General features: G+C 40.2%; 1 protein-coding gene across 10 annotated transcripts in view; it reads right to left on the reverse strand.

Annotated features, from left to right (window-relative positions):
- The window catches only part of TNIK (TRAF2 and NCK interacting kinase), a 405,478-nt gene that overhangs the window by 152,087 nt on the left and 227,001 nt on the right, over positions 1-26,390 (reverse strand). For all 10 annotated transcript variants that reach the window (XR_007135784.1, XR_007135793.1, XM_047786473.1 and 7 more), the window contains 2 exons: positions 22,826-22,882; positions 6,769-6,894 (listed from right to left, as the gene is read on the reverse strand). Coding sequence is in view for 8 of the 10 variants with exons in the window: in XM_047786473.1 (XP_047642429.1) it covers positions 6,769-6,894; positions 22,826-22,882 (183 nt within the window). In the remaining 2 variants the exon portion in view is untranslated. The remainder of the gene's footprint in view (positions 1-6,768; positions 6,895-22,825; positions 22,883-26,390) is intronic.

Below are 26,390 nucleotides of genomic sequence, written 5' to 3' on the forward strand. Positions count from 1 at the left end.
CTTTGTCTCTGGGTGAGATTAGAGGTGGCTATGTGCCTGGGGGGTCTTTAGGCAGCCTGTTTACTGAGGGGCAGGGCTGGGATGTCACCTGGATTGTTGTTTGGCCTGGGGCTTCTCAGAGCTGATGGGTGGGGCAAGATTTTCCCAAAATGGCCACCTCCAGAGAAAGGCACACTGATGAATATTCCCAAGAACTTTGCTTCCAATGTCTTTCCCCCACAACAAGCCACATTCACCCCTGTTTCCCCAGGAGGTCCTGCAAGAACTGCAGTCAGGTTTGACCCAGATTCCTACGGAGACTTGTTTTGTCCTGGGACTCAGTGCATGTGAAAATCTGTGTGTGCACCTTTTAAGAATGGGGTCTCCATTTCCCCCAGTCCTGTGGAGCTCCTGTGCAAAAGCCCCATTGGCCTTCAATGCCAGATGCTCCGGGGGCTCTTTCTCCCAGTGTCAGATCCCCACATGTAGGAGTGTGATGTGGGGCTCAGAACTCTCACTCCGGTAGGTGAGTCCCTGTGAGCCAGTTAGTTTCCAGTCTGTGGGGCTTCCCACCCAGGCGGTATGGGGTTGCTTATATTGTATAATCGCCCCTCCTACCTCTTGATGTGGCCTCCTCTTTGTCTTCTGGAATAGGATATCTTTTTGAAGGTTTCTGGTCCATTTGGTTGAAGATTACTCAGCATTTGGTTTAAATTTTGTTGTTTTTAGGAGAGAAGTTGAGCTCCAGTCTTTCTCTTCCACCATCTTAATCCCATCCTGGGTTGCCAGTTAAATGCACAAACCTAGTCCAAAGTTATCATTCTCATAAGGAAGAAACCAAATGACAGTGATGCTGCCTCTGCCAAAGTGAGAATCTAGACTTCTGGATTCCATGCCAAATTTAAGCTAAGTGCTAAAATGTTTGCCCCTAAAGTGCATACAATATAATATCTTAAATCTTAGCTCTACAAGTGTTCACTGGAACAGTCTACCGAATGGCTTACTGAGTCATTTCAGAACAATAATCTCCTATCTTACTTGACCAACCTATCTTGTGGAAATGTATTCTAATGAGAAATGTATTCCCTTTTATAAGATATTCTCGACTCAGTGATTGCTTTGATGGTATCAAAAGAGACAGCAAAATATGTGTGATGTTTCTTTCTAACTTTAGGAAATTAGCCCATTTAACAGAAAGGGCTTCTCACTCCCGGTGTCTGAATGGCATGCAGGAAAGTGGAGAGCCTCTCTTTGCTTAGATGCAGTGGAATGAGATGGCAATGTTGTATGTCAGAGCTCGCCTTGTTTCTGAGAGATCGGAATCTTTATTGAAAGAGCTCCCTTTTTTGATTTCCGGATCAGCCCCGAGCAGTTGATAAGGGAGAATTACTTGGCCATTATCAGAAGTAGTTGTATTTCCACAAAGAGCTTGTACTAAACAAGAGTTTATCTCCACGACAAGACTGACAGAATTCACACCGATTATAATTCAATCAGACACCTGAAACAGTGCATATATTGGCTGTTGGGATATGTATAAACCTCTGTCTCCTAGCCACAGCAAAAGAAATACCTGGGGAATTGTTCCTGTAGCCTGAAAACTGGGGACAAAGGTAGAGAGCACTGCTCTTGGTTGCTACAAGCTGTCTCTCTATACCCTGTAATAATATTTCTATATAAATGTAATCCTAACAGAATGCCATTAGCCCAAAGACTCAACTATCCGTGACCTTTGCAATTATTTGCTAAACCTCTCCCAAAAGATTTAATGTACTTTTCAAAGTGTATTTCTTAGACTTAAGAAATACTGTCTTCCTAGCAGCTAGCAGGTCTTCCTGTCCTCTTTGAAAGTTTGGGAAACTGACAAATGAAGAGGAAAAACAAAATAAATTTGCTTAAACACAAAGCTTCAGTTCTATTTGGAACACTAACCTTTGAACTATTTTTCCCAATTAAAAAGAGCAGAGTGAAAGAGAAGAGGGTAGAGTTCAGGGGCTTGATTCTAGCATTAGGCAGCCTGGGGTTAGCTAATATACTGGCTTCATTGTAACTTCTCTGAGCCTAATTTCTTCATCTGTAAAGTGAGAACAATGAGAATACCTAATCTGTAGAGAAGTTCTGAAGGTCTAATGAAATAATATGACAATGCAAACAAATACAGTACTTGGCACAGTATAAGTAGGTGGTAAATATTACTTGTCATTGTTACTAACACAGAACGGCCCAAATACAGTGAGTCAGAGGCCTTGGAACCAGTTCACACTAAGCAATCAAACAGAAAGAAACACATGCATACTATTAAATCTTATAACCAAGTTCCTACTAATATTGAGGTCTGGTATTAATTTACCAACTATTGACTTTCTTTTCTGCTTTAATTTCTAAGTTCCTCCTTAGTTTGTTATCAAATAGACAAAGAACAGCTAGAAAAAGAAATGATGCTCTTGCACTCATGAAGCATTTCATTGCTTTGCATTTTTATCCCCAGTGACAGAGAAGCTAATGGATCATTGGTAGCGGTCAGAACAGTCCTCTGCATGGGACAAATATGACAAATGGGAGGCCCTCTGTCTTCCAAGCAGAATGTAGAGGCTAAAATTGCTGCATTTTTCCAACTGCATTTGATTGCAGGCAGAGTTCCTCCCACGTGGCCAAGGTTTGGAAGTGATCCATACTTACTAATGTCCCTTTGTGAACATCAGGAAGGGGACCAGCTTGCTAAATGTCTCCTAACTGGTCTTCCTGCATCCACCACCAGGAGGCTCCCATCTGGTCTCATCTCAAGCCTGAAACCAGAGGGAACCCTTCACCTATGAGTCAGATTCCATCCCTCCACCTTCAAAAACCTCCGGTGGCCACCACCTCACTCAGAGTAAAGCCGACATCCTGCCAGTGTCCTGTGAGGCCCCCTTGATCTGGTTCCAGGTCTCATCTCCCACATCTTCCAGTCACACTGGCCTCGTTATTATTCCTGGAAAACACTAGGCCTGCAATGTCCCTCCTCGAGTTATCTACAATGGGGTGGCCCCTGACCACTGCATCCTCATTAACTTTCCCCAGCTCTTCCAGGACTCAATAGTTTCTGACATCATTTTTATTGTTTGTGGTCTGGAGCAAGAATGTAATCTGTATGCAAGTAGGAGCTTTCATCAATTTTGTTCACTGATATATCCCAAGTGTTTATAAGAGTGCCTTATGCCTAAGAAAGTGCTTGATATGTATTTGATGGATGAATGAATGAGTGGATGAAGAAATGAACACATAGACATGCAGGCTCTTGTTTCCCAGCAACCACAGCTGTCTCCATGGGAAGAACAATTGGCCGGGGTGAGAACTGGTGGGCGGTGACTCATTTCTAGAGAAGAAAACCTCTGGTTTGTGCCATGCTGATACAAACAAGCTCACTGCTTTCTCCCAGTGCCAATCAGAAAATGGACTGTAGATTTTGCTCATTTAAAAAGAATAAAAAAAACTTCTAGTGCCTTTCACAGAACAACAGGTCAAGCTAAACTGTCACATTTCAGGATATCTGCTGTCTTGTCTTGTGTCCTACTATTAATGAACCCAGAGGCTCTGAGAAAGACAATTAGCTTTGGTAGGATCCAGTAAAATAAATGACAACTAATTTTCTTTCCAGCCAGCTTAAAAAAACTCAGCATTAGGAAAAAGTGAAAACAAGTCAAGCTCTGCTTGACCATTCCTCTCCTTCCTGAACCAATGATTTGTAATATAAATATCCAAATCTTAATAGTTCAACTTAATAGGAAAATGATCCTATCTCACCCATCTCACAAAGGAATGATATTAATAGACAGGTATGACTCATTTGGAAATAGTTGGACTATGTCAGGTGATAAGCCAGAGGTTATACCAAAGCTACATTAATACTTTCTTTTAATCTGGAGCTATAGCTCTGACCAAAACAAACAAACAAAAATGCTTTGACAGACAATATCAAAATAGCTATTCCTCTCCTCTTGTCATTTGCTGCAGCTTATGGCAAGGCAGGGGTTATTGCTAAATGCTGGATTCTTGGCAATATAGAAGTCCTTTGGGAACACAGAGATATTTAAATGTGTGTTATCTCACCTTATCTGCTGAACTACAGGGAAACTGACCTCTCAGAAGTACCCGTAGCAATTATTGGTTTGAATCAAAAATAACAGTAACAACAACAACAGTGATCAAACTGGTACCAATAATATCACTTTCATTCATAAGACAACTATTTTGTCAGCATCATACGCCCAGCCCCTTCCCAGTGTTGAGGAAAATACAAAAGACACATTCCTTGTCCTTAGAGAGCTTGTCTATATGAGGAGCAAAAAGGTAGCCCCATGAGAAACAATTTTTAAAAAGACATGACAAAAAGTGTTTCAAAAATTAAATTATTGAAATTACCACCCAGAAACAAACATCTGGATTATTATTTCCATACATTACTCTTGACATCCCCATCCTGTCAATATACACATATATCTACTATATAAATGTGTGTACACACACACACACACACTAATTTTCCTTTTTCTTTCTTTTTTGACAAAGACGAAAATGTGCTATATCTCATCATAGGCTCTCAAAACGGCTTTAAAAACACTTACTGTAATTGTTATTTTTCATCCATTTGTAAACATTGATAGTGTCCCTTAAAGGATTTACTTAAGTAATTCCTTATTAGTTAATGTCTACATATATCTTTATTCAGTTACACAAATATTTATTTAGGATACATTCCTGCATGTGAAAATACTGAGACAAAAGGCACTTTCTTTGGGAGATTAAATATCGATACAGATATAGATGTGTGTGTGTGTGTGTGTGTGTGTGTGTGTGTGTGTACTCCAATTGTCCTTGGGTAAAGTTGTATCAACATTCATTTCCACAAGCAAGGGCTGTGAGTGTCCATTCTGAGTATATCATTCCAAAGCTAAGAAGTGATATCTAATTCTTATTTTCTTTTGCACTTATATTGTTAATAAGATTGCACTTTAAAAGCATTTTTATTGGTAACAGATATTTCTTACTTGTTTATTGCTGCCGTGGTCTTAATCTTTCTATTAGTCATTTCACATATCTTCCTATTGATTTATAAAAGCTCTTCCTCTCTAAACTCTTTCTCACCATATATCTGAAGTTGGCTATTTGCATTTTTACCTCGTCTATTGTGTTTTTTGTAATTTAAATGTTGATATAGTCGTGTATCAACATTCTATCTTGTGGTTATGCCCTCACTGTCACAGATTTCTCTTTAGTATTATACAGTTACATTTATTCTCTCCTACTACTTTTACATTTTTAATTTTCACATTTATATCTACTATACGCTTAGGAGGCCATAATTAAAATCCAATTGTAACTTTCAGAAATCACATAAAACTATACAAAATCAATGTGATCATACAAGGTAGGCTTATTTATCTTAAAGTGTGTATATTTTTAAAATTTGGAGATGGATCTTATGGAGTTAAAAAATTCCCAACCAGCTCTTTTCAATTCCAGAGGTTAGAGAATTCAATGTCAAGTTACACGAAAATCTCTGTTATTTTTCTGAGCTAACATTATCATATCCTTTTTGGTCACCTTGTGTAAGTTTTATCTTCTCAGCTGGACTATAAATGTCTATGCCTTAAGAGAATAACTCCTATCCAAGACTGAGTTGTTTGAGAAGCTAACCATGCAGTGGTGGTCACTGGATCCAGAGTTTAATACACAATTTGGCATATAGGAAGCAATGGATAATTCAATGAATTTTGTGTTAAGACACATATTGAGACCTCAGGAAAATGAACAATACAATACATCATTAAAAGGGTTTTCTAGAGCCATTAATTCAACAACAAAATGTGGGATGAACAAAGATGAAAGAGAGAGAGAGAAAGAAGAAGAAATAGGAGGGTACTGCAAAATCTAGGCTTCCATTGAACGGGCACATACTAGTGGGGTGGCTATAAACTTGGCAAAAGAGGTCAATGGGTCAATGGATATGTGTGCGTGTATAACTGAATTGCTTTGCTATACAGCAGAAGTTACCACATCATTGTAAATCAACTACATATCAATAAATCTTTTAAAAGAAGATAGCATTATAAGCCTGCCCACAGAACTAAGTGAATAAAAGTTCCAATGGCAGATATCAGAAAGGTGGGAAGAAAGAAATCTGGGCTGGTCACGGATAGAGGTAGTCTCTATCAGAGCTGTCACATAGATTGTCAAAGATACAGGACTGGGGCCTCAGCTAAGTGGACAAGGGGAAACAAGAAAGGAAATCAACCTTTGAGAATTTAGTTGGGCCTCCTTAACCACAGGCTGTGCATCCACAGATTCAACCAACTGGAGATGAAAATATTTAGAAAACAAAAATTCAAAAAAATAAAAAATAGGGGACATCGGTTTACATCTCTTAACGTCTTAGTTTTGTCATCCAAATAAATGAAGATAATAATAATGTCTGCCTCGAAGAGTTGAAATGTAATTCACAAAAAGAAAATAACATGGTGCCTAAAATATAATAAAAACACAGTAAAGGTAGTCATTAGTCAAAAAAAAAAGATAATTTAAAAATCAGCTTTAAGGAAGGTCCAGATTAAGGGTAGAAGACAGAGATACTGAAAAGATGGAGAAGTATTTAAGGAAATGGGAGAAAACCTTGAACACACAAAATCATGGGAATCATGGAGTAAAGGATTTCAAAGAATGAGTACCTAGATTGAACTTAGTAATGAGGATGGAGAAATGGACCATTCAGCCCTGGTTGTTCTTTATACAAATTTGGATAGCACTACATACCCAAAGTTGGTCATCCATGCCTGGTGGGTTCTTTTTGATAAAAGCACCATAGTATGTAGCAATATTCCTGTGATGAGAATATTTCTTCAACATGTTAATTTCCTGTTTGATTTCTTCCTCTTCATCCTGTTTTAGAACAATAAATATTGTGTCATGAAAATCTATTGTCTTTAGTAGGATTCTGTGCTTCATCATCATCTATATCAAGCATGTAATAATTTTTCCTAAGATTTTTCTTCTGTCATAACAAACAAGCATAATTATTTTACAGCTTGACTTTCTTTCTTGACTATGAAGGAAAAATTTACAAGACAACACATTGGCAGTCCAAGGAGATCTTCTGTTTATACAGCAAAGCAGCATGGCGTACAACCTGCTAGGGAAAGAAAAATTCCATATCCTTTCACCTGGAATAGATCAAGGCAGACAGGCTATTGAGATAAAATTCACTCCAGACCTCTGGGGATTATGTCTATCAAGTACCTATCACTAAGCATACCTGGCATAGGGAAGATTAAGCAAAGTGGAAAGGAAAAAAAAAAACTTAGGCTCTTCGATTTAAAATTTGTTAAGTTCATTTTCTTTGAAGTCTCCTTTTATTGAAGTCCCTTACAGAAGATGATGAAAGTCAGATGGGAAAGGGAGCAAGGTTAAGTTCCCTAGATCTGAGGACATTCACAAAACAGGAGTACCATCTTGTCTTCAGGAAGCTACACATGAAAAGAGAGGGGACATGCAGTAGTACCACGACATGAAAAGGGATAACCCTCCTACAGAGTAGGTTTCGTAATACAAATTTTGTTCGTTCTGAGCTTCACTTTTAAGTGCAATAATGTGGGCCTTTTTTAGAGGCCATGGCGTGACTGGTGAAGAGAGTGTGTGTGTGTGTGTGCGCGCGTGCGCTCTCATAATTTTATTCTGATGTGTACACAGAATAAATTGGACTTTTATTTATTTATTTTTAAATTTTTTGCTTTTTAGGGCTGCACCTGTGGCATATGGAAGTTCCAAGTTAGGGGTCAAATCAGGGCTACAGCTGCCAGCCTACGCAACAGCCACAGCAACACGGGATCTAAGCCGCATCTGGAACCTACACCATAGCTCATGACAATGCTGGATCCTTAATCCACTGAGCAAGGCCAGGAATTGAACCTGCATTCTCATGGATCCTAGTTGGGTTCGCTAACCACTGAGCCATGAAGGGAACTTGGAGGACTTTTAAATAATATTTTATTTTTGTAGTGGGTGGAAAAATTTCTAGCTCAGGAAAATTGTTTTAGAGGCAGCAGTAGGAATCTCTGAGTGTAAGAAGGTACATCACCATTACCTGAAAGACCACTCACAGTGGGTATGTGTCTGCACTCTTACCCCTTCTGGCTTCCTGGCCTCCCACCAGTGTCTGCACGTGGCTGGGCCTTTCTGCAGTCTCCCCAGGGAGTCTTCTTTTCTGTTCCTCTTCTTCACGTACTTTCTACTCACTGTTTCTGAATGAGTTTAATGGACACTCCTCAGGGATGTTTCCTCTAATTCTCTCAGGAAGTGTCAAGTCTCCCCACTACATCTTGTCCACCCCAAAACCTGCACACATATTTGTTGGTACTAGAATATAGGTAAGGGTGATACTGTGTTGTGACTGCTGCTTTACCAGACCCTCTTCTCCATGGATTCTAAACTCTCTTCTGCCTTCAGATCTCAGCTCCAGAGTCTGCTCCCCAGCACAGCTGATCTGCCTGCTGTGACTCTAGCCCCAGGAATTATCAGGCATCTCCTCCCTTGTGGCATCTACCAGAATTACAGCCCACATTTATCTGTCTAATCATTTGATCAAAGCCTCTCTTCCCTATCAATCCATAAAAAACTTTAAACCCAGGGGTCCTGTCTGCTTTTGCTATTCATAATATCCCAGCATCAAGCAAAATGCCTTGTGAATAAATACGAAAAAAAAGAATGAATACCTATGAAGGGTCCGACCTCTTACAGCAGCATTCCTTACAGCCCGAAAGAAACTGGTAAGAAGAAGATGAGAGTGGTGAAATGCTGACATTTCCTGACCATACAAAAATGTTTTAGTTAAAAAGCAGCAGAGATTTGCAAACCCAGGAGAACGAAGCATGTTACATATCACAAAGCTTATCGAAGTCGAAGACTAGATAATCTCAAAATAGAACATGTACTTGAGGTGCTGAGCTAAGGAGAAGCATGTGGCCCTCACAGCAGAGGAGGGTAGAGGGGTGAGGGGCTGGGCTGGGGGCTAGGGGAGGGGATGGCACACTGCTGACCCAGGAAATCTTCCCTGCGGCTACTGGCTCTTGGAAACTGCCTGCGCCTACTCCGCTGACCTAAGGAGAGACTGACCTTCAGAGTCCTTCAACTTGGTAGAGGGTCCCTACAGCAAGCCTCAAAATGTCTGACAATGGTGTGTAGTAGCTATTTTAAACCCAATAGTGGACAAATGTAGGATGTGAGTATATATACTTAGGGAAGCCTAGATAAAGGGAAGAAAACAAACCTGAGGGTTTCTGGGGCAGCCTGGCATCAACAGCGGCTTTGGACTAAAGAAGCAAGTACATAACACAGTACATAAGACAAAAACACCAATCACTTCCCTAGGGATGACAGACAGTGGCAGACAGACTCAGCTTTGGTCATTCTCAGTGAGAAGCTGGGCTGGTTCTATGAGTATTTGCTGCCTGCCTCCTAGGGTCTCAACAGGATGGTGGCTGATGTGGGAGAATGAGGGGGATAAAAGTGCCTAAAAAAGCTTACCATATCATTAAGAAAATAAGAGCTTATGTAACAGTTAAATAACAGTGTAATTTGGTATATAATTAAATCCAAAATAAATAGTCCTGGAGATCAGAATGAAGTTAAGCACGTTCTCCATCGCTTTGCAAAGGTGAACTGGGGCCACGTGACAATGAAGAAAGCTTACAGGCATTTTCCTCAGAAAAATGAGGGTGGGCAGGTGAGGTGCACATTCTAGTTTGGGTTCCACTGCTTTCTGGCTGCATGATCTCAGGAAAATAACTTACCTTTGGAGCCTAATTTTTCTCATCTATAATGAGCTATAGATTTTATAATAGTATTATTTTATGTCCCACTCTTTTGTGTAAATTAAAACAGGTGTGTGAAAGTTTTAAAGTATAGTATAAAATAAACATTATTATTAATCTTCTCAACCAAAAAGTAAATAAATAACAAGGATGGAAGGGTAGGAATGCAAGTAACTTGAATATTGGGTTTAAATTGCACTGTTTCCAAACATAATTATGGAACCACTAAGGGTCATGGTTATGTTGCTCTAGTATAGAACCTTGATCTTGATCTTATATGACCTTGTAAGTGAGCATGCAATTTCTCAGGCCTTCAGGGCTACTGCTTATCCAGATTTCTAGTCTAGGGCAACAATGACTATAAGTTACTCAGTAGAAGTTGAAAGGGAGGGAATTATTATGATCTAAGAGCTCATTTAACTACTTAATAAGCAGTCCAACCTCTTACATTATGGCTTGTTGAGGAGATGGGCTATGATGTTTTCTTTCTTTTTTTTTGTCTTTTTGTCTTTTTGTCTTTGTAGGGCTGCACTCATAGCATATGGAGGTTCCCAGGCTAGGGGTCCAACCAGAGCTGTAGCCACTGGTCTATGCCACAGCCACAGCAATGCCAGATCCGAGCCTCATCTGCAACTTACACCACAGCTCACAGCAATGCCGGATCCTTAACCCACTGAGTAAGGCCAGGGATCAAACCTGCAACCTCACGGTTCCTAGTCAGATTTGTTTCCACTGTGCCGCGATGGGAACTCTCATGATGCTTTCAAAAAGACCAAGACAACACCAACTGAAGCTAGAATTAGATTATGGATTTATAAGAAGCATATCTTCTATTATGTAAGTGGATTATTTTTATGTCTTAAGAAGTAAGCACAGGGACTAAGCTCAATGGGAAACTAACGACCTTTGGGTCATAATGAAAATCAAAGTAATGGTACCAAATTGCCACAAATTTTAAAAGGCAGTGATTTTAATAAGCTAAGTCCAATACTCTAGGAAGAACCATTATTTCAATCAGAAGACTTCAAAGTGTAGTCCAGGCTGATTCATTATGTAAACTCAGGGATGGCATTTAAACTCTCTGAATGTCAGTTATTTTCTCCTGTAAATGGGAAAATGAATACCTAATCTAAATCACCTGTCAGGGCTTAGAAATGATTAAGTACTTATTTAAGCATAGCTTTATTATCAACATAAAGAGGATTGTTTTTCCTCAAGATCTGAGGAATCTATTTATTGCTTACTATTTGCGGTAGACTAAAAAGAAAAAATGGCCCTGATATTTGGCAGCCTCCCACACAAAGAGGTGGAGTCCATTTCCTCTCCTTGTCTCTGGGCTTGGTCACGTGACTTGTCCAATGGGACATGAGCAGTGTCATGCAGCAGAGACTTCAAAAGTCTGTGTGTGTTGGGATGGACCTCTCTTATTGCTTGCAAAGTCCATGTGAAAAAACTAGAAACAGCCTCCTGGAGGATGATAAAACATGTTAAGAGATAGTGCTTTTCAAATACAAGGAAATGAATGATTCTGGCAATGCTTTCAAGCCAACGATTACCTCCGATGCCTATTTGATGATCACAGCCGTGGTCATAAAATACAGCCAAAGCCACCCTTTTGTAATGTTCTGTACAGGAGGTTGGATGTGTATTATCTTACCTCATACTCAGAACAGCTCTATGAAGTACATGTTTTTTTTTTAAAGATCCCATTTAACAAATGAGGGAAATGGGTTTCAGAGAGTTCATTCCTATTTTAAATGTTAGAGCTAAGATCCAAAGCTAGATCCATCTAACTTCAAAGCCAGTGCTCTTAATTCTATACTGAAAACTCCTAGACAGAAGCAGGGCAATGACCCACAGTGATAAAACCAAAGCTGCTAACCATGAAAGAAGCGTTCAGAAGCACCTCAAACCAGGGCTGAAGAGAAACTTGCCTTTGGTCCTCCAACCAAAGGAGCTTATTAACACGTGCTAATATTTGCTTCTGAATGATTTCAGGGAATGAAGGAAGGATTTTGAGCTGTGTATTTATTACACAGGGAAACACACTTTGAGCACCTACAATATGGTAGGATTTAAAAATGGAATAAGAGACTTAATATTAGTGTGTTCTACAACAAAATTTGTCCAACATTCAGTGCTCAATCCATGGAAAAGGAATAAAACTGTGTAATTCTTGCAACAATCCAAGGAACTGGTCAGCTTGAACTCTACAAAGAAGTATGAGGTCTATAGACTCATCAATGCCACTACCCCCCGGATGTTTGGACACTGGCTAGAACCACTTCTGTTCCTGCTCACCTGCCCTGCTTTCCATAGTGGTTGCCGGCATTAAGCAGGTGTTCGTATTAGCTTATCTGTCATTCTCACCTTTGTTGTTGACCGAATGACAAAAATTTGTGACAATGTGACAGTAATTTGAAGACAATTTACTGTTAAAGAATCATAGACTATTAGAATTTGTAAGAATTACTGACATCTTCTAAGATGTGATTTTTTTTTTAAAGTTAATAATTTGTAGTCATGAAATTCCTTCCTCCAAAAGAAATTTTATTCAGGGTGCCAATATATAGCCTCAACAAAAACCAGACTTTTAAAATTTGTAAACATTTATTTTTAAAAAGTTGATGGACTATCTAGTTATAAAATTAATCAGTGATAAAAAAGGCTGTTTTAATGAAGAGAAAATTAAAATTTTTTAAAGAAATTTAAAGTCATATATCAGCTTCAATACATTATTAATTTTCAGTTTTGTTTTGGTTCTGAAGGATAGAGAAAATCTGCATTTCCTAAGATAAGTAATTGTAAATGGTAATAATTGCTTTTAAAGAGAAGGCCTTAAATCTCGCTCCTGGGCATGTATCCAGAGAAAACCATGACTCGAAAAGATACATGTAGTCCTATGTTCACTGCAGCACTACTTGCAATAGCCAAGACCTGGAAACAACCTAAAGGTCCATTGACAGAGGAGTGGATCAAGAAGAGGTGGTTCATATACACAATGGAATATTACTCATCCATTAAAAGGAACAAAATAACGGTATTTTTAGTAACATGGACAGACCTAGCAATTATCATGCTAAGTGAAGTCAGTCAGACAATGAGACACCAACATCAAATGCTATCACTTATATGTGGAATCTGAAAAAAGGACACAGTGAACTTCTTTGTAGAACAAACATTGACTCACAGACTTTGAAAAACTTATGGTTTTCAAAGGCGACGGGTTGAGGCATGTGGGGATGCGCCGGGAGTTTGGGATGGAAATGCTATACAACTGGGTTGTAATGATCATTGTACAATTTATAAACATAATAAATTCATTGAGTAATATATAAAAAAAAGAGCAGGCCTTAAAATTTCAGTGTAAAATTCATACCAAATGACATTCTGCAAATGAATGAAGCAACCTAGAGGTTGTAAATTTGTAAATTGAGAGGTTGTCATTTGCTAGTGTGTTCCAAGTTGGTATATAACATACAGGTTGAAGGTTTTTTTTTTTAATCAGTTTATTAAATAACTAAAATATATTAAGACTTAAATGAGACTTAAGCATGTATGGATACTCTAAAATTATCTCCAGGTGGGGTTAAGCACCTGCGAACTATATTTTTACAGATCTAAGGAAACAGACTCAGTGTAGCTCAATGAGTTCCCTAAGCCCACAACTCTTATTGAAGCATTGACAGAACTCGGGACTTAGTCGCGACTTTCTGCAGGCAGCACCTGGATTTATCGTGTATGTAACTCTAAACTAAAGGAATTCTTTAACAAACGTTTACTTGTCTACTATATCCCAAGCTAATACAATACTAAATAACAACAACAACAACAACAACAATAATATACAATTGTCCCTCAGTATCTGTAAGGGATCGGTTTCAGAATCTCCCATTGATACCAAAATCCATGGATGCTCAAAGCCCTTCTGTAAAATGGTGTAGTACAGTTGGCTGGCCGCATCCTTGGATTCAACTAACACTGAATCAGAGGGCCAACTATAATCCAACAACAGAAGTAACAGCTTCATGCTCTTCCATGATGAAACTTTGTGGGGAACACAAATGGAAACCAAAGAATTTTGATTTCAAAGTAGAAATCAAAGAATTTGTGGGGAACACAAATGGAAATCAAAGAATGACACAGATACATGCAAAATTACTAACACGAGAGGTATATAGGTAGCTGATCTAATTGAGGGCATCAGGGGAGACAGGTCAGAAATCCAAGCGTGAGCTGAATTCTAAAGGCGATGTGGAAGTTACCCAGTTAGGGAGAAAGAAAAAGTGTACTGTGATGTGACTGAGGTGGGACAGGTTTCCTGGCACAGAAACAGTAATTGCCAAGGCCCTGCAGCTGGAGAAGGTAGGGCGTACTGTGGGGATCCTATGGGGATCGTCGGTGCCATGGAGAGAAAAATGAAAAATGTCTGCAAGAGGCACCTTAATAACAACTATAGGCACTGAACACTGTTCTACCTATTGAAACACTGAACACAGTTCTACATATTGATTCCTACCACTGCTGAGATACTGTTGATCGTGTTGCAACACAATGGAAACTCCTAGTCCTTTCTCTCTTAAATGGCATAATATTTAATTAATAAACACTAGACTAATAGATGTGCACTTTTTATATCTTACTGATGAACATCATCATGTCATGGTTCTACATATTGATCTCTTTAGTTCTTTATAAAGAACTATATTTCTTCATATGTGTGGAGTAAGTGGAGGTTGAGCAAAACGCCTGGGTTTGAGAGCCATGTCAAAGCTAGGATAAACCTGGATGAGTGGCAATGTGCAGTGCTCTTCTTCACCACTAGACGAACCTGCTCGCTCTTTACTAGGGTGCGATGTGTAACCCAAGGGTGACATGCAACCTTCTCACACCTAAGCCTGCACTGGTGTATGACTGTGAATTTAAAAACTAGGTTTTAACTCTAGGTGTGCTGTCATTCATGTGGATACAGTCTATCATATATGATATGACCTATATTCTCAGGAATCCTCCACCTACAACTCAGGTAACAGCCCACATTGGAGCAGGTCTTCTTTGCTGGAGGTATTAACATTGTAAATGATAACATCTTCCCTTTTGGCTTTGGAAACCAGAAAAAATAACTATCAAATCCCCCATGGCTTGTAATTTGGTTTTGATTTTCCTTTATCTTACTTTCTCATCTTTATATTTTCTCTGGTCTCTTGTTCCTACAAATATGATATCATTTCATATAGCATCTACTATGTGCCAGGTCCTAGGTCAGCCCGCTCTGCAGGAGGTACCAGGATGGTTAATGCACAGTTCCGGGCTCACTAAAGTGAGCAGGCTTTAAATGAAAAAGAGATGACTTTTTATGAAGGGAAAACAAAAGGTGAGCTTCAAGTATGTTAAAAAGCTAACATACTGATGAGGCAGTCAAGCCACCAAAGAGCTCAACAAAAGAGAACAAAGTAAAGTCGGAAGAGGGACATAAATGTGAGACAGGAAAGATGTCCTGGCAAAGGAGGATGGATCTATGGAAGGAGACCCCCAACAGTCCACGACCGAGGAACTTGGTAACAAATCTGGATCCGAATGGCCAGCTCAGTGATTCCAGGCACCCCTACCTCTGTGTGCCAATCTCACCTTCAGGCATCTCGACTCCAGTAGGGGGATAAAAGAATTAATTATCATTTGATCAAATGCTCTGAGGTACACAAATGAAAGACTCTACTGAATACAGACCATCATGATGGAAAAACACTTTTAAAAACCAGTGCAATGAAATGTCCATCTTCATTAGTGCAGGGTAGAGACAGTAGTCCCAGGTCCATTTTCTGCTCTTCAGCAATCTCTCCAGCATGCATGTACACACATACGACAAGGCCACCCACTCAGCATGCGTGCACATGTGCAGAGACCCAGGCACCCAGAAGCCACCAACAAAAGGGGTAATCAGTATATAAGGAGAGATGCTGAAGTATGCATGGAGTGAGCAGCTCAGCTTGTCCATTTTTAGAACTCCAGAAGCTTTTCAAGTTCTATGTGCTGCACAGCACACGGAACTGAGACACTGGAACTAGCTTCCAAGGTGGAGGGCATTATGGAGACAAAAAAGTATTTGTTTATCTTTTCCCTGTTCAAAGTTCTCATCATGTACTCTATCAGACTGGTCTGTCTGCTAACTTTATCTACCTGAACAGCCCCAAAGAGGTGTCTGGAGGAGTGCCTGAGGCAGAGGAGCAGGGGCGGGTATTCCTGGACTTTGCTGAAGGTCAAGCTTCCATAGCTGGGGGGGTTGCCTCTCTCAGCCCTACTAGCATCACCAACATTTGCCCATCCCCTGATCGCATGTAGCTGTCACTCCATCTCGGAACCTACTGGCCAGTTTCCTTCTTAAATTCTCCCTTCACGCTCTCTACACCTCTTGAAAGTTAATCAAAATTCTGATGAAATAACTGTTCAATTGTTTGTTAAATGTGTTTCCCTCATGCTGGAATGGAAGATTCCAGAAGACAGTGCCCATGTCTGTCTTATGCTACTTACCACTCTCACCCCAGAGTGGAGCACATTCATTCATTCTTAAGTGAACAACAAGTGAAATACCGTGGCTTCAGTCTCCAGCTTCTGGGATGTAGCCTCACTTTCCCTCCTGGATCCTGCTGGACACGAAGTCATTTTGAGAGCTCCCTATTGTTCAGGGGAAGACTAATAATTCTGAGGTGGTACAGACAGGGCTGAATCAAACTACTTATACACAGTAACAGTGAGCTAACGCTCCTATGGCATATATGACATGCAGTTCATAACACAGGCTACCATCCTCAGCTATAGCTCCAGAGGTTCAGGGTACACTATAAAAATCCTCTTTTCATTTCTATTGACTGCACTATTCAGGCATTCACCACCTCTTACCGGGACTAATATTTATTGAGGAACTTTTATGTACTAGGCACTAGATATTATATAATTTTAGTTTGCAATATTTGAATTCCCCTCCAGCAGATAAGAAACATGAGATTCAGACAAGTTAAAAAGTGTTCCCAAGGTTGGTAAGGAGAGCAGGGGGTGTCAACCCAGCTCTATCTGAATCTGAAGACTAGGCTCTGGTGATTCTCCGCCCCCTCACGGATTCTTCATTGTTACAGCAAGGCTGTGGGGAGGTGGGCACACCTTGAGGGGCTGGGTTTGAATTCCAACTCTACCATTTGCCATCTGTGGAGCATGGACACATTATTCAGCTTTCTGTCACTTAATTAATTCCTCATTTATAAAATGGATATATTAGCACTGATCCTCTAATGGGAATTGTTCCAAGGATTAAATGAGTTAGTATTTGTTGTATTAAATACTAAGAACAATGCTTGGCACATAATAAGCCATTGATGATAGCAGTTTTAATTTTTGACCATGGCTCTTTGTTGTTGTTACTATTATTAATATTACAGCCTATGCTACCAGTCACTCCACTGAATTACCTTCCTTTGGGAAGAAGGAACAAAATGTGCCTGAAGCAATGTGTCCCTCAGTTTTTTCAAATAACCTAAGATGAAAAAAAATTTTTTTGGTCCCATGTCAGTAAACATTCAACAAGCCCATTAACTGTAGGCAAAGCACTCTACCAGAAGCTACTGGGAGAAGACCACTTCTTCACTCTTCAAAAAGAGATGGAGATGGGTGGTAAGCTTCACCTATGAATTCAGTTAAGGAAGACAGAAATAGAAACTCAGTGGAGGAGAGATTAAAATGGATCCTTCTAGTAGGCAAATCCCATCAAGGTACTTTGCTGTTTAACTTCTAGCTCCCACACTGGCTCCAGTGGTGTGGGGAAGGGGCCAGGATAGACAGCTTTCCAATTGTTGGGAAGGGGTGGGGGGGTGTAAAAAACCACCTCCTTTTTATATCTCTTCTATATTTTGGCTTTTTGCCTAAGACTATTTGTTCTAAGGGTTTAAAAAGCTTGAAAACCACTCAGTTCCTTCATGACCTGGCCCTGACTTGTCCAGATTCATCTTGTATCACTCTCTTCTCAGCGCCTTTTTTTTTTTTTTTTTTTTATCCTAAGACGCAACTATGTAATAGTTTCCAGAATGTGCTCCACATTTAGCCTCCATGCCTTGGCACAGGCTGTTTCCTTGGCCAGGAACATTTTCATCTGATTGTCCTCTTGGGCTTAATTACTACCCCTCACTGTCATATCAAACTATCAGCAACTTTATTTATGAATTTTATGACGATTATAAAATGGATTAGTTTTACTTACAAGTATTTAGAGCAAGGTTGTATTACTCTGAGCACCTCTTCAGGCAAAGGACCACTTTTTCATCTTTTTTTTTGCTTTTTAGGGCCACACCCACAGCATATGGAGGTTCCCAGGCTAGGGGTTGATTAGAGCTACAGCTGCCAGCGGCCTACGCCAGAGCCACAGCAACTCGGGATCTGAGCCACGTCTATGACCTACACCACAGCTCACGGCAGCGCCAGATCCTTAACCCACTGGGCAAGGCCAGGAATTGAATCTGCAACCTCATGGTTCCTACTTGAATTCGTTTCTGTTGCGCCACAATGGGAACTTTTTTTCATCTTTGAATTTCTAATGTCTGTCATAAAGTAGGTGTTTTGTAAAGTTTATCAAATAAATTAATAAAAAATCATGCTAAATTAAACACTAAATAGCCTATATTAATTGGGGACCTATGGCAATGTGGTTAACAGGATGAATTTCAAAGATAGAGTTAAAATACCCAGGTTGAAATATTCACTGCACCATCTGCACCTTAACATTAAACAAGGTACTTAATGCGCCTAGTTTTCTCATCTCTATAAGGGGATTAGTAATGGAGTCTGGTGGCTGTTGAGGGCATTCAGTAAATCAAGATATGGAAAGTATTTTAAAAAGTGCTGGCTCATAATAATCACTCCATCAATGTTCTCTGCCACTATTATTATTTTGGGCTGGAATATAAAAAATAACCTAGAGAGGCACTTTGCTTAATGATTAAATAGGTTTTATATTTATCCACTATAATGATACGGTCTCATAATAATATATTTCTCCCGTTTTTACCTGCCCAGCATCTTTCCTACCCTTTGCTTTAACAGCTCTCAGGTTTTTCTTTGGGGCATCCTTCTTCCCAATTCTCAGCCCCTGTGGTAGGTTCCAGGGCCAGGCATCCAACCCTGACATGGCTGAAGAGAAACATGAATTGGTTATGGGATGGTGACATGGTCCAAGCTGAGCCACTGATATTCAGACTGGCATTTACTGGGACTAAGGGTAATGGAGTAATTAGAATATGAACCTGAAGCTACTAGTGGAAAGAAAGCAGAGCCCAGAATTGGAGAGAAATAAAATTCCTAATCAATCAGGTGACTTCCTAGATCCTGCTGAGCTTTTTTTTTTTTTTTTAAATATACGCAGGACAATGAATTCTGTTTTTAGCTTTATTCATTCTGAGCGGGGCTTTGGTACCACAACTCAGAGTGTCCCGAGGAATATGATCGCAACCAGGCATTGTAAAGGTGGAAGCTTAGCATAATAAGTTATTATGTTGTTAAGTCCTATATGGGGTCCAAGGTATCACTGTAAAGGGACTAGTTTACACCAGGAATTTTTGTCCAAATGAAGATGGGGATTATTTGCAGGGTTATTAAAGAATCATAGTCTCATCCTACTCAGTGACCAGTAAGCAATAAATACAAGACCCTAGAAAACTGTTCTCTAACTCTGATGCACATGAAGCTCTTTCAGCAGCAGAAAAGGCAACCTCTGAGGCTCCACCCAGGACTCTTCAGCAAGCCCAGGAATCTGCATTCCTAATGAACATCCCAGGGGTGCTGATAGTCCACAGATGCTGCTCGTCCACTTTGAGGAACATTACCCTAGAGGGTCTAATTTTGTTTAGATGATTAGAGTACACAAATCCAGCTGGGAAGGAATCCCCCAAAGCGACAAAATGCAGAAATTCTCATAATTATTTCAGAAACTGAAAGAACTTCAAAGACTGAGTCTGAGTTTAAGGCCTAATTCTGAAGCAAATATTAGCAAATGTGGAAGCATCTCAGCTCTAAAAACTGAAGAACATAAGCATTATATCTAGTTTTATCCATGGCTATTTTCTTTTAAAAAAGGAAGTGGTAGAGAATAAAAACAATAATTAAAAAATTGATTTCAAAATTACAGTTTTATCAATTTCATTACAATAAACTATAGTAACTTTGCAGAAGATCACTGCAAACAATTAACAAAGCCGACCTTTGAGAATTCATCTCAGAGCAGCTATAATGAGCACAATTATAATAATTGGTAAGAAGCTTTTGCAGCATTCCATAATACACAAAAGACAACATGGTAGAATGAAATAGATTGTTTTCTGAGGATACCACATGAGTTTCACAAAGGAAATCTTATGTTGACTGTGATATGTAAGGGGTGATACAAGAGTCATTTGATGATGTATCATACACCATGGGAAATAAGAAAACCATTTCCCGATGTGTATCCATGTTTGTCTTTGTCAAGAGTCAGTGGTTACGTAATGGGCAATATGTGCCTAAATCAGGGAACTAGCCAGCCCTTTCAACAGAAATTCCTCAAGAGAATTAAGCCTAAATACTATAAAGCATCCATTGTGTGCAATGGATTGACTCTCCTATGCATTGAAAATGATGCTAGCTCTGTATCATCCTTGAGAATTGAGAAAATAGTCTTTGAATCATTTTCTTTAGGCCTCAGTTGCCTTATGGAATCCGTTTAGAGAGGCTAAGTGACTCTCCTTAAACTATAAATACAAATACTGGGATAAATCGCTGTGCAACTTTTTTGATTCCAAGGAAGATGGTCTAGCGATAGTATATGGTTCTCTGAGCTATTTTAGGTCTCACAAATAGAACCAGAACAAGTGATATTCAGTGCTTTCAAGTCATACTTTGTGCGCCAATATACAGCTTTGTGCACACTCATGCTCTGTGATTAATGATGTCCTGGAACTCAGCTGCAGTTCTGCAGGACCACATAATAGAACTTTACAGCATGAATGTCTTGGATGCCATCCATATCCATTAGTTGTGCAACTGCCAAGTGCATCACATTATTGGAGATCCTATTCAATCCAAGGAAAATACAGTAGTATGACTTCAGCAGAATTGCAAAATAAATTCTAACTTGTTTTGTGGTGAGAGCTCTGCAAAAGATTTACACATTTCTAATGGGTTTCTATGCAGAGAATGATAATATCTGATTTGACTTTTTTTGTGTCAGACCCTACTAATTAACAAACAATACAAGCATCCATTCTCCCTTCATTCCTGACTAGTAATAGAACTCCAATTACCTGGACACATTGGTAGAATCAAAGACTACATTTCCCAGTTTCCCTTGTGGCTAGATAGAGCCAATGAAAGCATAAGTAAGCAGAAATGCTGTATGTAAGTAGAAAATGTTTTACTGGAAGAGGCTGTCTTCTGTACCCTTCTGCCCTCCCCGACTCCGCCCCTCCCCACCTCCTACTCCCCTTTTTTTGGCCTGCCAAAGAATGTGATCAATGGAAATCCAACAACCACCTCTAGACTTGGAACTGACCTTAAGTGTGGAAGCTGTGTGTTAGAATGATGGAGCAGATAAAAATACCCTCCTATGCCACCACATTACTGCTATACATTCCTGGGCTGTCGACTCTAGATACCTTTAGCATCAGAGAGGCTAACACCTCCATCACACGGAAGCCTCTGTTATTTTGAGCTTTCTCTTGCAAGGGGCAGAACCTAAACCTAATTAAAATAAACTACATGGATTTTCTTATTTAGTAAAGGCCAGGTGAATTAATAAATCAACTGGGATTAAATATTAGAACTGGCTTGCAACCTCTGAGACTGGAACAATGTATTTAGGACAAATATAAGTATTACTTTATCAAGTGCTTATAAACATATGGGAACAAAATTTTTTACTGGTTAAAAAAGCATATAAATTTTAAAATGCATATAATTTAAAGAGAAATTCTGATAAATAATAAGGAAAGGAAGGAAGTCAGCGCAATGTGTGATATAAATAAAAATTAGTGAAATTAGTATCATAGTTAACAGTGTAGTATATAATGTATACTTATCAAAGGTAAGGAACTGGACCAGAGAAGGTATAGATTGAAGTCTAACTTACAGACATTCTTTGCATTTTTCTTATTTATATACTGCTTCTTGATTACCTTTGTGTGACCCATTCATTCTATCTCTCTTTACATTAAATAATCCATTTCTGGGCCAAAGGGAAGACTCTTGTCTTTCAGCTTTTATGAACAGCTGACAGACAGCTTAGAAAAATCCCCACGACAACAGAAAATCATTAACATGCTTTTGATGTCCAGTGAGTCCTTTCAAGTCTGATTTTTGCTCTGTATTCTAGAAAAGGCATTAAAATATTTAAAATAGACCTGGCAAAAAAGGGTTGAAAGCATAAGATTGTATTTAAAATAAAGTCTATTCCTCAGATTGCTTTTGATCATCCAGGCAGAAATTTTGTTTCAGTGATGCTCTATAACAATAAGTATTTGTGGTTATTGTGATTATTTGGTCAGTAATACTCTGCAGAGGGAAATATTCATGTTACATATCCTGCTAGGATTTCAGAGCTATCCCAACTCTTGTCTACTCCAGTGTTAGGCGGACTTTGGGGAAAACTGTTAAGACCCACCTCTTCTATGTAATCTCAGTATTATTCTTTTAATACCTTCAAATACTTGTCCTGTCTTCATATGCAAATGCCCTTGGTGTGTTTATGTAAATTATTGGCACACACTGTTCTTCACTCCGGCTACATAAGGCAGTGTGTTAAGTACCTAATTTAATTAGAGTGATTTATCCATGGTCACCTCGGTCAGCTGTGGAATACTCTGTCTATTAAGCACAAATGGGGAAAGATCTTAGATGTTTAAAAAGATTCTATTTCCAAAAAACGGTTTTTCTCCATCACTAACTTCTCTATTACAAATATATAGCTTTGAAATGGCAAGATAAAGATACATTACCCCTGTGACATCCATAACCTTAATGGCTGCAAGCTGGCCTGTTTTGACATGACGACCCTGTAAAGAAAAGGAAATTTTAAAGACTTTAGTTCTGAGCACTACTAGGTTCCAAATGTAAAGAACAATTACATAGGTTAATGTTACACAGTGCCAATGGCTAAGACAAACAGACACATAAATCTTTTTATTTTATTTTATTTTTTTGAGGGCCATACCTGCGGCATATGGAAGTTCCCAGGCTAGGGATCAAATCAGAGCTGTAGCTGCTGGCCTACACCAAAGCCACAGCAATGCCAGATCCGAGCAACGTCTGCGACCTATACCACAGCTCACAGCGATGCCAGATCCTTAACCCACCGAGCAAGGCCAGGGATCAAATCTTAGTCCTCATGGATGCCAGTCAGATTTTTCCGCTGAGCCACAATGGGAACTCCCTTTTTTTCTTTTTTTTGTAGCACTTGAGACACATGAAAGTTCTTGGGCCAGGGATCGAAACCGAGCTGCACCTGCACCTATGCCACAGCAGTAGCAATGCCAGATCCTTAACCCATTTCACAGCAGGAACTCCAACACATAACAACACCTTAAATGCTTTGAAGACTGATCGCCATTTAACGTTTATTTTGTAAAACTCCATCACTTTTGGGGTTTTTTTTCGGGTCTTCTGGGTTTCTTTTCACAGTGGTTATCAGGTTAAATAAAAAAGACAACACTGAATGATTTGGTTCTACCTCCTCTCCAAGGTGAGGAGGGCTTGAGTGAGAGGTGGATTTATGTAGAAGGGAAGCCAGATCTGGGTAGAGGAGACACAGGTAGCTCCTTGGTCAGAAAGCACTCAGTATGTGGGTATGTGAGGAGACTTTCGTTTCCTTGATTATTAAAGTAATCTTGTATTGTAACAGTCTCAAATGGATGTGATTCTGCTATTAATCCCTGAAGCCTGTTAATCTATCTTTATCTCAAAAGGGGGCCTAAAACAAAACAGATAGCAATCAATCCAAATACATGGTCAGAGAGACAGTATTGAGCATAAGGAACTACTTCCCCAGACAGGGTGTCTCTGGTCTTTGGAACCACAGGAAAGCATTAACCACATGGAATTGGAAAAGAACAGGGTGTGGTGAGGGGCAATCCCTAAAGAGAAGCTTTCTTTGCACTTGCTCCTTGAGAGACCTAGAGTCTGCATCTGACTCTCAGTAGTGAAGATGGTCAATATCCACTTCTAAATGCATTTCCCTACCAGTGATATCAGGCAGTGAGATACCCTCCCAGATCAGCTGGATTCAAATTCCAGCCGCATGACTTTAGGCAAGTCCTTCAACCTTCTAGGTCTCAGCTCCCTCATCTGAAAAATGGAAATAATCATAGTATCTAAGTCACTGTATAACAGGGAGGATTAAGGGAGATAATGTATATAGTGCTTGGCAGCATCTGGCACAGAACAGCCATTAGCAGATGCTGGCTATAATTAGGTGTGGTCCTGTCTTGTGATAATTTTTTTTTTCTTTGTCTTTTGTCTTTTTAGGGCCACACCCGCAGCATATGGAAGCTCTCAGACTAGGGGTCTAATCGGAGCTGTTGCTGCCGGCCTACTCCAGAGCCACAGCAATGCAGGATCCGAGCTGGCAATGCCAAATCCTTAACCCACTGAGTAAGGCCAGGGATCAAACCTGCAACCTCATGGGTCCCAGTTGGGTTCGTTTCTGCTGCGCCAAGACGGGAACTCCCTTGTGATTAATTTTTAATGTTGTCTTCCCTCTTGGGCTCCATGTGTCACAAAGGAAAGGACCATGTCTCATCACTGTACTTTCAGTACCTGGAGCAGTGGTTCCTCTCCTGTGGATGGGGTGGCATGTTTATGCATGGACACAGCAGGTAATGGGGGCATGTCCACGTGAGGCTGGAGGATAGAGGCTTGGCACTGCCTACTTCTGCACTCTGCATATAGCTCAGCTTTTTGCATGTATCAGTTCCTTCACCTCTCAAGCAATTCTGCTCCTTCTCTTTCTTCCTCACTCAGGAAAGAGCACGAAGAAGACATTCGATCAATCATCCAATATGGTTGCGTAGGGACTTAAACTTTTAAGAACTTGAGGGAGGAGGCTGAAGTGTTACCCTACAAAGAGTCCTAGACCAGAATCCCAGAGGCCTGGTCCTGTCCGTGACCAGGTAGTTCACTGGGGGCAAGCTATGTAGCCCATCTGGGCCCTAGTTTCCCCATCCTCAAAATGTGGTCAGGCTAGGCTCAGGGGTTGGAGGGAGGGACCACCCCTTCCCACTCCAAGAACATTTAGGAAAATTAGTTAAAAATTTAGTTTTCACAATGACCAAGTAGGGAGAACAGTGCTAGTGATATTCAGTGCCCAGCGGCCAGAAACACAAACTTCCTTCAGAGCCTGGATCAGTATCCCATAAAGGAGAAGTACCAACAGTGCCCTCTGCTGAGAGGCACTGAATGACCTCCAGGGTTGTCTTAGACCCAATAGAGTCTGTGTTGCTATCATGATCACCTTAGCAAAGGAATCAGCAGCTCCTCTTTAGGAACAGAAAGTCTTTAAAGACCATGAATCATACCTTAAACAATGGCTAATTCTCTGCTAAAGCACAGAAGGAGGGTAGGGGAACTGCAAACAAATACCGAGGGTGTGGCTGACATCACACAGCTGAATCACCCTGAAATTCTCGTAATGGTACCAAGCAGCCAGAGAAGAGGAACACCTGGGTATGTCTTGCAGGGACCCTTAAAAATGACTCCCTCCCTCTCTCCCACACCACCTTGGCAGGTTCCCACCTGCTCTTACTCTGTGGTCCTTGACACTAAATTATTTGCATTCTCTAAATGTACTGTATGGTTTCTGCTTCTCTGATGGTGTCTTTTCTTTTTAGGTCTGCACCCATGGCATTCGGAAGTTCCCAGGCTAGGGGTCGAATTGGAGCTACAGCTGCCAACCTACACTACAGCCACAGCAACATGGGATCCGAGCCATGTCTGCAGCCTCACTGCAGCTCATGGCAAAGCCAGATCCTTAACCTGCTGAGTGGGGCCAGGGATCGAACCCACATTCTCATAGATACCAGTCGGATTCGTTACCACTGAGCCATAACAGGAACTCCTAAACTTATTTTGTAGATTCAATTCAAGTATCGCCTCCTCTAAAACCTCACTGCCAGTTGCCCCTGGCCTCTGTGCTACTAATGAACATATCCATGTTTCTACTATGCACTGACCCCAAAGGACCACTGATTTCCTTCTCTCCTTGGCTGAAGCAGGGGCTTGACCCTCTGCCTCCCAATTCCCTCTCTTTCCCTGTGGGAAACTGTGAGACACCTCTGCCAACACAGTTTGAGAAATGTTACACTAGCAACAAGGAATCTTCTTTGAATAATTTGTTACAGGGACATGTCAACACCTAGTTCTTTCCATCAGCAGCCAGGGAGGGAGCAGACAGGATACAAGCAATACACTTTACATTTCAAATGGAAGGAGCGTTGCGCATTGAGCAGTTCTTGGTTTGAAATAAATATCTGTAGCTTTTTTGAACTTAGGGTACATGGTTGTTTTTGT

The sequence above is a fragment of the Phacochoerus africanus genome, chromosome 1 (genome assembly GCF_016906955.1).
Source record: "Phacochoerus africanus isolate WHEZ1 chromosome 1, ROS_Pafr_v1, whole genome shotgun sequence".
NCBI classification, from domain to species: Eukaryota; Metazoa; Chordata; class Mammalia; order Artiodactyla; family Suidae; genus Phacochoerus; species Phacochoerus africanus.